General features: G+C 36.6%; 1 protein-coding gene across 2 annotated transcripts in view; it reads right to left on the bottom strand.

Moving 5' to 3' along the window:
• The window catches only part of LOC108280992 (metabotropic glutamate receptor 7), a 225,910-nt gene that overhangs the window by 140,786 nt on the left and 72,025 nt on the right, over window positions 1–13,099 (bottom strand). For both annotated transcript variants that reach the window (XM_017496509.3, XM_047149369.2), the window contains exon 2: window positions 4,867–5,083. In XM_017496509.3, the coding sequence (XP_017351998.1) occupies window positions 4,867–5,083 (217 nt within the window). The remainder of the gene's footprint in view (window positions 1–4,866; window positions 5,084–13,099) is intronic.

Consider the following 13,099-nt stretch of genomic DNA (forward strand, 5'->3'; position numbering starts at 1 on the left):
CCTGATGCAACTAATCAAGGGCTTCATAAGTTGCACCAGGTGTGCATGAGCTGGAACACATGAAATAGCTAGGGGTAGAAAACATATGAAATACCGGGATGTGGCAGAAAAAGGAAACTATCAATGGCTGCAATCAGATTTCTGAGAAGGCAGGTTGTGAAAAACCCTCGAGTGAATGCAGAAGACCTGCAGCAAGACTTGGTGGAAACAGGCAGTGGGGTTTGCACAGTAAAGCGCGTACTAAACGTAGAAGGTTTCCATGCCAGAACTCCAAGAATTCAGCTCCAAATCTTATGTATAATCCACATAAGTTTTGGGATTCTGTTCTGTGGAGCGATTAAAAAAAATGAAACTTTTCGGGCATGAGGGATCGGCGGTATGTCTGGAGGGACAAGAATGAAGAAAGAACATTCTATCCACAGTCAAGCATGGTGGTGGCTCGGTGATGCTCTGGCAATGCTTTGCATCCTCTGGCACTAGAAACCTGCAGCGTGTGGAAGGCAAGATGGCTTCATTGAAGTATCAGAATATCCTAGGAGAAAACGTCATGCCTTCTGTGAGGAAGCTGAAGCTTGGGCATCATTGGACCTTCCAACATGACAATGATCCCAAGCATACCTCAAATTCCACCAAGGCTTGGTTGCAGAAGAAGTCCTGAAAGGCCGTCACAGTCACCTGACTTGAACCCCATAGAAAATCTCCGGTGGGATTTGAAGAAGGCTGTTGCAGCACACAAACCCAAAAATATTACTGAACTGAAGGCCATTGCTCATGAGGAACGGGCTAAGATTCCTCAGGAACGCTGCAAGACGCTACGCCTCTCGTTTGCAGCAGGTTATAACAGCAAAAGGGTGCTTTACTAAGTACTAAAGATGCTTGCCATGAAGTGGTTCGATAATTTTGAGACTGGAGAAATCATTATAAGTTGCATTTTCAGCAGAATTTTGGGAAACCACCTGAAGCATAGTGTTTAGCTATTTCAGTTGCTTTTGTTTGATTTGTTCATTGCAAATAGCTGAAAGTCTGTAAATTTTGACAATAAACCTGATTTGCAATGGGGGTTGAATTTTGATTGCAAGTATATTTCAGCTATTCCTTCAGAAGTCTTGTCATTCATTTGAGTTGTGTATGTTTCCCTGATTGGCTACTATTCTGTGTTTTGACTATTTTTGCTATGCCATTTTTCTTTCTTTGGATTATTATTCTTTTATATGATTTATATATATATATATATATATATATATATATATATATATATATATATATATATATATATATATATATAGTGTTTAAACAAGTTTGATTTTGGATTGTGATGTTCAGAGCCACTCTTCTACCAAGTTTGGTTTGTTCGAGTTCATAATGGCAGACAAGTATGTTCAACAACCAAAAAAAAAAAGAAAAAACAGAACTTTCTACTTACTGACATTTGCAAACCAAACATTTTCTTTGGTATATAACTACACTATGTATAATGCAAAGCTTCTTGTTTCATGTCCTACCACCTGATGCAACACATACATCTGGTTGATGATTAGAACAGGTTTTATTATTTATTAGTTTGAAGAATGATAGACAATCTTCTCTGAATCAGGAACACACAGGTAAGTAAGAAAAAAAAATCCAGTGTCATGCCATCATATAACTCTTCTGCTAGTACAACACGTAGTTGCCTCAAGTTAAAGATATCAAGAAATAAACATGCTAGCCAGACTGAAATGTCATTTAGGTGCCATATAGGCAAAACTTGCTGACTTTTTGTTGAGGAAGTAAAAATTATGTCAGAAACTTTGTTACAGGCGGATAATCAGATTTTGTTTTTGTTTTTTTCCCCTTTATACATTTAAAGATAACTAGCTCACCATGCGTTAGGTATCACTGTCATGAATTGGCGGAGGGAGCACTGGACTTCAGTTCCCTGCAGCCACTGCGCTGCTGCATCACAGTCACATGACCACCTGCACTTGATCCTTATTCTTGTTTATGAACACGTGTGTGTGTGTGTGTGTGTGTGTGTGTGTGTGTGTGTGTGTGTGTGTGTGTGTAATCAGTGTTTGCACCACACTCTTGGTCTTGCTGTGTTTCTCCTCTGTTGTCAGGTTATGCTCTCTCACCTCATACGTATTGTCTTTTATGTTTTGACCTCATGTTTATTAAAACTTTAAATCTACACATACATCTGTCTCCGACTCTCCATAGCCGCAACAAGCACATGTTAGTCTTCCACTTTATGTGATAATACACATTATTTGAATTATTATAGAAACTCTAGAAAAAATATCTGATTTGAATCTCCTATTAACAAGAACCATTGTCTGGGTTAATTTTAATAAAAAATTCTTCTCAAACCATTTTATTTTATTGCAAGCTTAACTAAAAGCTTTTTTTCTTCTTGTTTACACAATTAAATTACTTAACAACGATCACAAACAGCCATTATTAAACAATGTTTATTATTCTATAATTATATTGTCCTTCTTGAGCTCTACATCTATCTATCTTTAGAGAGAGAGAGAGAGAGAGATGTAGATATATAGAGAGATATATACAGTAGCTCACAAATGTGAGTACACCCCTCAAATTTTTGTAAATATTTGATTATATCTTTTAATGTGACAACACTGAAGAAAGGACACTTTGCTACAATGTAAAGTAGTGAGTGTACAGCTTGTGTAACGGTGTAAATTTGCTGTCCCCTCAAAATAACTCAACACACAGCCATTAATGTCTAAACCGCTGGCAACAAAAGTGAGTACACCCCTAGATAGATAGATAGATAGATAGATAGATAGATGCTGAATTTTTTTTTTTTGCTTTTGTGTTTTTGTACTTTTTAATTACTTTTCATATATTTTATGATTTTTTAAATAACTTTTTATGACTTTTATAAAACTGTATAATGGACAGGTATGGAACATGAATGATCAAAAATGTTTCTGAACACTGTAACTACTTTGAACAAGAGAACTAGGCTGTAATAACGTGGACTATTTTACATGTAAAACATGTTGCATTCCATTCGTCTTGCATTCTAAAAACATTCGCACATGAATGATGTAAATTGGGACGAAGGCACGTCTCGTTATCCATGACATTGTTAAATCTCTCGCGCTCAGCCTCTCACTGAACAGAGCAGATGCAGAGAAAGGTGTGAGTGCAGCGGGAAAGCAAGACCTCGTGCTTGCAGGACAGTACTTGCGACATTTGGAAAGTTGCTGAGGTTTGTCCAAAAAGTCGCAAGATTTGTGCTAGGCGCTTTTTTATTCTTTTAAAGTCACTAAAGGGGTCTGAAAAGTTGGTAAGTTGGCAACACTGGTCTGCACTGACAGCTAGATGAAAGGCAGGCTAAGCACCACCCCTCCCCAGTAAAAAGAAAAAACAGAGGGAGAGGGAATGCGGGGTTTTTCTTTTTTTTTTTTCCTTGAAAACAATTTGGGCCCCCTTCCAATCTCTCCCCCCTGGCTGAAAACCACTGCTCTAAGAAATTTAAATTGTCACAGTATAGCCGTGGCTTGCCTGTATCTCAGGGGGTAGTGTGTGTGTGTGTGTGTGTGTGTGTGTGTGTGTGTGTGTGTGAATGAGTAAAGTGCTCATTCAAAGTTCTCAGACAAAGGTAATGAGAGAAAAAACAAAAAACAAAAAAAACAGAACTAAACCAGAACTAGAGCAATACCATTTACAATATAGGCAAAGTAATCAACTCATTTCAATGTTTTGTAATTACTATTAGAGATTTGCCTTTGCCACTTCAATGTCTTCATGGCATTTAGAAGCTTGGAATGTAATTTATGACCTAAAAGCAGCATGTTAAGTCTCAACCATTAGCTGTCTTCACTAATGATGGTGTGGGGTGAAATTATCCCTGGGGTGTGTAGCACTTTGTTTGGTATGACATTTGAGTGACTGAACACATTACATCCAAGACCTTTCAGACAAAGCTTTATCTCAATTACTGACATCAGTGACACTTAAATCCACTCCCATATTTTTGTATCTGACAGTCACATTTCTGGAAAAGCAGCAATAACACCCAGTATTATAAAGTTACACATAATATTGTGATTAAAAAAATAAATAAATAAATACCCTGTGTGATTAATACAGACTAAACTAATAACTTCCCATACTGTATTGTAAATTTTACTGCAGAGCTATGAAGTTTATTTTATATATCTCTCCCTCTCTATATATATATTCTGTATCCTAATACTAGCTGAAGTAAGGTTAGATATGAGGTGAATCTACAATATGTTACCAAATCTCTTACAAGAGCTGGTGTTCACTGTAATTTAATTCGGAATCTTTTTTTGTTTTTGCTTTTTTTGTTCTGTTGTTTATTTGTGTGCAATGTGTCTAAATTGTTATTTAATGATATCTAAAAAAAAAATTTTAAAGGGAAAGCGGCTAGATTCTGTCGAGACTGGTATGTATTTATTAGGGGATTTTATTCTTTATATACAGTAGAAACTCTTATTTTAGAGTAATTTAGTAGTTATGATGATTACAGCAAGGATAGCACAAATGAAAGATAATCTGAATCATATTCCAGATGTTTTAATAGCCTTTATTTCATGGCTTTAGTGTTGTTTGAATTTAAATGACCTGTTTGTTTGTTTGTTTTCTATGCAATATAATGGAAAATTATTGTTTTTTTCCTATATTACCTCAATTTTTTTGAGTGTACTTTTCTACTAAATGTTCATCATTCAAAGTATATTACTGAGATAAAGATAAGATATTGGGTGCTTTAAAACAAAATTCCCACTGCATTTCTAGAAAATGAAAACACATAGACTTTGTCAATAGAGCATCATTTCCTGGTAAGAAAGGGCAAGTGGTAGGAAAACATATGCTTAGGTGGCTCACCGGCTTCTCGTGAGATCTGCATGAAGGCCTCAACTCCCTTCTCTCCATAGCTGCCTTCTGAGGCTATAGTCGAGACATAATTCCATCCCATAGCCTTCACAATGTCCACCATGGCCTGGGCCTGGAACGAGTCTGGTGGAACCACACGTGAGAAGAAGTCATAGCGGCGATCATCACTCAACTCTGGAGCTGTGGAGGCATAGCTGATCTGAGGAATCTAAAAAAGTAAACACACACATGGAGGACAAAGGAAATGAGAAAAAAAAAAACAGAACTAAAAAAGAACTAGAGCAGGCCTACGAATAAAATTTCATCCCAGTAACCAAGTCAAATTTACTCCAATGAGCAAGGCTATTGTTTCTATGCCCACCAATAATATAGTACCCAAGAATGCAAGAATGTGTAATTGTCAACTATTAAAAAGAATCTATTTTCAATAATATTTTTCAATCAACTTGCTCACTGTTAACACTGTCATTTCTGACCATTTCTCTACAGCTGAACATTCACTGTAGATAGCCAGTCATTAGCCAACCAGCTAAGCTCATAATGCTACTAACCTAGCTCATATCTATCACAGACCAACACGCACAGTATTTTCAGCTTGGCTTGATTCGAGCTGTCATATGCTCAATGATTCTCGGTAGCCAAAATTGTCAACATATACCCTATGTTTAACAACAGTTTTGTTAATTAACATTAGTTACTGTTACTGATTAGAAGATGGGTTCTCTAGGTATTTATTTCTGTTTACTACAGGATCCTTTCATAAATTGCCTGTCAAATGTTCGATCATTCATTCATTCATCCATTCATTCATTAATTTATTCTTTCATTCTTTCATCTTCAGTAACTACTTATTTTGGTCACATGGGTTCAAAGTCATTGAGCCTATTTTGTGACATTTCAACCTGTTGGGTTGTTTAAAGTTTTGTTCAGCAAACCATGTTGTAATAACTCCTGAGAAGCATTCGTCTTAATTTTTCTGACTTCCTGAAATGTTGTATCAGATTCTGGGTTTTCCCTGCTTCAACAGAAATTCAAAAATAGCTTTTTTTTAATGAAAAATGTCAAGGAGAATACAAATTGTATGGGCCAGAGAATATATAGGGTACGGATGATGAAAAAAGAAAAGTAGACGATAGATTCAGACCTGGGCCACAACATGGTCGAAATGTGGCAGAAGCAAGAGCACTAGTATTGTATGTAATCACAGGAATGCATGTATTATGTGGGAAAGGCTGCTTAATGCACCATTGTTTTGTGAGTTAGATAATGAAATTGTGAGTGATGTATTTAAGTGTGTCATCTCAGCAGGAGCCATGCTGCAATGTGAACACACAGCCTCCAAACGTTCACAAAATATTGCATAACTCTGCTTTATTCATATTCTGCACACAGAGTTTGAAGCATAGCAGCAGGTCTGCTCTGCGTGTCTCCGGCTTTACGTCAAAGAGGGACAGAAGGCCACAGAAGCCTGAACCTCATCACAAAAGCTTTCAAATGAAGTTTTAATAACGTGGCTGGTAGAAATGTAAGATGTCTAATCAATGCAGAAGTATCCCCTGGCTATTCTTTCCTAATGTGTTCAATAATTACTCGCCTTGAGCTATATATTCAATATAGGGGTGACACAGGGATGCATTCTGTCAGATGTAATAATTCCAAGTTGAGAAAGGAAATGAAAGAGGTTAAGAGTCATGGCACTCCAGAAGACAGGGTAGCAAACGACACCAACAATATATAAGGAGCTTTGGGAATGTGATTTTGTTTTTTAAATAAAAAATTTAAACTTTTAGAAGTTAGTTGCGTCTTGACATCAGAAAGTCTTCAAAACTACAATCTGAAGTCCCCTACATCACCACAAGTTGTTTGGAAGGGTTTCAAGAAAAATGCCTCTACTCTCATCCAAAAACAAACTCGAGCATCTTCAGTTTTCCAGACGCTACTGGAACTTCAAATGGGATCGGGTTCTATGGTCAGATGAAACCAAAATATAGCTTTCTGGCAATAAACACCAGAGAGGTAGCCATATGGAAAAGTACCTCATGCCCGCAGTTAAATATGGTGGTGGCTCTTTAATGTTTTGGGGCAGTTTTTCTGCCAGAGGACCTGGACATTTTTTTAGGATACATGGCATTATGGACTCTATCAAATATCAACAGATATTAAATGAAAATCTGACTGCCTCTGCCAGAAAGCTTAAAATGGGCCGTAGTTAGATCTTCCAGCAGGACAATGATCCAAAACATACAACAAAAACAACACAAAAATGGCTTACTGACCACAAAATCAAGGTCCTGCCATGGCCATCCCAGTCCCCTGACCCCATAGAAAACCTGTGGGGTGAACTGAAGAGGAGAGTCCACCAGCATGGACCTTGAAATTTCAAGGATCTGGAGAGATTCTGTGTGGAGAAATGGTCTCAAAACCCTTGTCATATATTCTCCAACCTCATCAGGCATTATAGAAGAAGTCTCAGAGCTGTTATCTGGGCAAAGGGAGATTGACTGGGCAAATTATTGACTAAAAGGGTGCCAATCATTGTTGAACACCTATATTTAACAAATATATATATATATATATATATATATATATATATATATATATATATATATATATATATATATATATATATATATATATAAAACTGTGTTGTTTGCAATTATTTGATATCCATGAGAGCATGGAAATTTTTGGATGAGAGAGTATTTTTGTGAATTTTTTTAACAAAAGATCAAAAGGTTAAAAAATAAAGACATTTTTCACAACCTTCTTTGCTCATATTTAGTTGAGGGCACTGTAGACTGTATTTAAAATTACTTTTTAAAAAAGTGGCACTTTGGGGATGTTTGGTGAGTTTGTTTTGTAGCACACATGGGGTGTATGTAGTGTGCCTCCAATTTTTAGTGTAACAATGTAATGTGTACATTGAGAAATCAGTACCCTCATGAGATTGCTTAGCTATGTGAACTGATCAGAATCATTACATACTCCAGCAACATTACTTAACAGGAACACTAACACTATGTCTGGAAATCCTGTCCCATCAGAGTAGTACTTTTGGTTCTTTAGTGTCTGTTCAGCTGAACCTGATCTCATGTGATAGTTCGGACAACCAGAGGCAATGTGGCCATAGAATTAGTTCTGGCAATATGGCAGTTGTTTGCGTGACTACATCTACTTTTACTTATCTTTAACAGTACTTGCTAAGGTTTTTAGGAACATGTCCTGAAAAAAAAAAATCAACATTGTAGGATCTACAAACTTGTGCACGCAAAGCACAAGTTATTACCCAGACTGTATCATGTGACACAGAACAGAGATATGCTTGATCTTTGACTGCAACAAACTGATCTTCCAACTCCCATTCAATCTTTTCCCTCTGGAGGGATCTAAGGCCAGTGAATTTCAATGAGGCGTTATTATTTTTAATTAGCTTTTGGATCTGTCATACCTTAAAGGCAAGCCGAGCGCGTTTCCTAAATTCTGTGACTTTGCGACTCGAGTGCATCTGTGGGTGTGGAAACTGTGTGCAGTACTCGGCAGAGCAAACATCACCATATAAGGCCACATGCTTGGAGAGTAAACAACAATAATGAGTGTGTCACACTGAGAGCTGTGCCTCTAAATTACTGTGATGGAAGACCTCCATGGTGTGTTGAGCACTGCATTTTTCTCCAAACTCTTCAACTTGCTGTCACTTTCTATGCTAATTCGTCGCCTTGTCATACAATTTCACCGTATTCCAGAGCACATGTTTGATTTCACAAAAATTATCCATCAAAGAGATTTGAAAGCCTAGGAAAGGGCTTGATGTCAGTTGACAATATGTGTTAAAGGGGTTGACTGCTAAACTAACAGGCTATTTGTGAAATACAGTGATGTATTATGCTCTGTAAGAGCAATACAACACTGGCAAGCAGTCATTTAAACCTCTACATGAAGCTGAAATGTAGTTAAAAAATATTGTCGGGTACACCTTGTCAGGGAATAAAACACAAAAGGGTTATATGCTGCTATAGGAAAATTATTAGCCTGACACAAAGCAAAGTTAATGTTACCACCCAAAAGTGATTATTTTCCTGTAACAGCACACCCCGAAATGTTTTATTCTTCTTACAGCACAGCAAATTGCCAACTAATTAATATTGCACATTTATTAAAAAAGAAAGTCATACGCATTTATATTTATAGTTGCATTTAATGTTCTGAACCTTCCGTAAAAACAAGTTAGTTAGTGTTATTTCTTACATTATCAGTCATTAACAGTCATCCCAATCTCTTTTTTCTCTCTTGAAGTCAATAAGACAAAAAAATAAAAATAAAAAAAAAAAACACACAGCTAATAATGTTACTTAGAAAACAGGAAAGTTTAAGGAAAGTCCTCTGTCTTTCAAATTTTCTCATAAAGCAAAGCTGTTATTGACTGTTACAAAGTGCTGACACTGGAGACTCCTTCCATAAACTAACCTACCCATCTCCTTACAGAAAGCTTGACCATCATCAATCATCTTTGTTAAACAGCAGCACATATATATAAAACAAGCACATTAATATAAACCTGTGACTTGAATTACAGCTGGCACTACTGCCAGAGCTGCTGTTATAGAAAATTAATCAACACGTTTTTGACTAATAAGATTAGAGAATTCAACACTACTTTGGTATATGTACTGTACGTACTGCATTATGCATTAGTTTTTCATTTAATTTTCTGTTGATATAACAGTCACCACTTGTCCAACAACCAGAAAACATTTCATTTGGAATGTTAATGCAAGTCACCTAAACTGGTTTATATATTTCTTGGTGGTATGAAGCACCTCAATGCTGTGGTGCTCACAATTCTTTTCCAAATCCTGCTCCACTACACACATGTATAGGTATGTGGTGTGGCTGTTTGGAAGGAACTATCTTTACTACACATTTTAATTACTAGACAATTGGTAGATTGTCTTTCCAGAATCAGAGTTAAGAAAGAGTGACTAATCTGAGCAAAATACAGTATAGTGTACCACAGAAACACTGACTACTTTTACACACACATCAATATTCTGATATTAATAGGAATTTGTCAATATTCTAATTAGTATTGAATCATGTAATTGCCAGATTCAGATTAAGACAATATTCTGATTCCTCAACTTCTGTTTTCCACCCCTGGAATATGCCTGATTTATTGGGTTGCATGTAAACACCACATTCAGCAAATCCACTGAAAGGAGGTATGCTTGCTCTTTTCGCAAGGGATTGTGGGTGCTAAAAAATGCTTAGCTGTAGGCTAGCTATTTAGGCCAAATTTTATGGAAAGCTATACTAACAACAACCATGTATACAGGAATATTCCGATGCTTGTATGCAAATAAACATCATATTAGGAATATGGCTGTAACCCGAATATAAACCTTAAACAGAATTTGATGTGCATGTAAACATAGGTGTTGTTCTATAAGTGTTCAATGTTGCTAACAGAACTGTTCCATGTTGCTAGCCAGACTCAAGTAACATCTTTAAGTCAGACGAGTACACCACACCTCATAACCAAAATGCTCTCTGAATACCTTTTGTCAAGCACAGCCATTAACAGGAGCGGATAAAAACTTTGGCATTCAGGCATTCAAGTACTGACTTATTTTCCATAGTCTGTATTAATGCAGGTAATTAAGTTGTCATATTTTTAAGTTAAATCAAAATAGTTGCTGCTATTTAGCCTAATTCATTGGGCTGATCAATGCTAATGGGAATTTTGTCAAAAGCAGGAAACCATCCGTTTGTTCTAAAGCTTTGCTGACATGGAACTGCAATATGCTACATACTGTGACCAAGACACATCAATGTCATTGACTGCTAGGCTTCTGTTTCATTCATCCTACAGGAAATCTCAATTTCATTAAGATCTCCACATGGTAAATCCTGTGCTTGAAATGGACTTCTCTTTGCTTTTTCTCAACCTCATGTATCAAATGTGATGACTGTCTACCTCTCTAATGTTACTGCAGATGGAGAACAAAGCTTCTTTATCAACTGAAAAGGAATGTCAATTCAGCATTGTAGAAGAAATGGTGTCTTTATTAAATGTTTATAAATTCTGACATTTTGATGATGTCTAACTGATCTACCAACCCTCACAACACTTTCCAATCACTCATGTACTGCAAAGTTGAATATATAATTCAGAAATAACAGAGAATGTGTTCAAACAGATACAAATACAGATATGAATAGCAGATAGACTATATATACTCAGAAAAAAAGAAACACACCTTTTTCAGGAGACTGTATTTTAAAGATAATTTTGTAAAATCCAAATAAGATGTACAGATCTTTATTGGAAAGGGTTTAAACAATGTTTTTCATGCTTGTTCAATGAACCATAAACAATTATTGCACATGCACCTGTGGAACAGTCCTTAAGACACGAACAGTTTACATGTGGCAGGCCATTAAGGTCACATCTATAATAACTTAGAACACTAAAGAGACCTTTCTGTTGACTCTGAAAAACACCAGAACATGCCTGCAGGGAGGCATGAGGACTGCAGATGTGGCCAGAACAATAAACTACAATCTTTGTAATGTAAGACGTCTTAAATAGTGGTACAGGGAGACAGGAAGGACAATCGATCGTGTTTGTAGTGGCAAATTACATGTAACCATGACATAAATGGCGCACTTATATAGCGCTTTTATCCAAAGCACTTTACACTGTGTCTCATTCACCCATTCACACACACGCACACCAATGGTAGCAGGAGCTGCCATGCAAGGTGCTAGCTTACCATCAGGAGCAACTTGGGGTACAGTGTCTTGCCCAAGGACACTTCAAAATGTGGAGTCACCCGGGCCAGGAATGGAACTGCCAACCCTATGATTAGGGGGCAACCCGCTCTACCACCTGAGCCCCAGCCACCCCATGGCTTGGGAACTCGAGAACGTGATCGAGAACTTGCAAATGTCTTGGTGCAAGAGTGGAGTAACATCTCACAGCACGAACTGACCAATCTGGTGCAGTTCATGAGGACGAGATGCACTGTAGTACTTAAAGCAGCTGGAGGCCACCAGATACTGACTGTTACTTTTAATATTGACCCCCGCCCCCAATTTGTTCAGGGACTCATTATTCCATTTCTGTTCATCAATTGTTTGTGAAACTTGTTCAGTTTATGTCTCAGCTGTTGGAAGTTTTTATGTTAATACAAATATTTACAAATGTTACGAAATTTGCTGGAAATAAAAGCAGTTATATGTGAAAGGACATTTCTTTTTTTGTGTGTATTATATATATTTTTTTTTCTTTTTAAATCTATCATTATCTATTTCTACCAGTAGCCTGACCTAAAAAATGCCTAACTGAGTTCCAAAATAAAAATATATCACATTTCTATTCAAACTGGCCCAAAATTCACAAAAGAAATCTGCTTTTATTTATAGAGCCACATCTCCACATAGCCCACACAGAGCATGCTGAACACTGGGAAGCTTCCAAAAAAGTATTTAAGCATTTTAAAAATATTAACTTGTACATTTGTTGTTATTTTTTTGTCATTCTTAATCATTAACTGATATTAATTGAAAAGGCCCCCATTTTGACTCGCAGTGGCACTGTGCCCCAGCTTCATAGTAGACAGCATCTGATAACATGTCCAATGTATATCTCTGATCTTTCTGAAATGTAACAAACCAAAACCCCCAAAAAGTAAATGTGATAAAATATTATTAGGCAGTTCATACAGGATTTTGTGGAGTTTTGTTTTTTTTTTGTGATTGTTGTGGCCAAAAATGCTTCATTTTGTTTTTTGTTTTTTTGTTTTTTTTTACATTTGCAATGCAATAAGTGGAGATTTTTGTGCTTTTTTGCGGAAAACGAATTGAATTGGCGAAATTACAATTGCGCAAAATTGTTTTGCACGTGATGTTTCTTTGTAAATGAACTCTTTTATCTGAACTCATGTTCGCCGCATGTGAATCAAAGAGGACTATGACTGAATGTACGTTGTGATGACATCATATGACACGTCTTGGCCCAAATCTGCACAAAATCTGCGGAAATATAATTGCAAGCTCCTGGGAATTTTGCAGAGTGTCCTTGATTTTGTGTTAATTGCAAAATTGCAAAATCCTAGAGGGACTTATTAGGTTGCTGTTGTTGTCATCTATAAACAATAAGTAACTGCTTTTGGAAAGACGTGATTTTTTGTATTTATTATTTTTTTTTTAATAATACTAGCTT

Source organism: Ictalurus punctatus, chromosome 21, assembly GCF_001660625.3.
Source record: "Ictalurus punctatus breed USDA103 chromosome 21, Coco_2.0, whole genome shotgun sequence".
Lineage (NCBI taxonomy): Eukaryota > Metazoa > Chordata > Actinopteri > Siluriformes > Ictaluridae > Ictalurus > Ictalurus punctatus.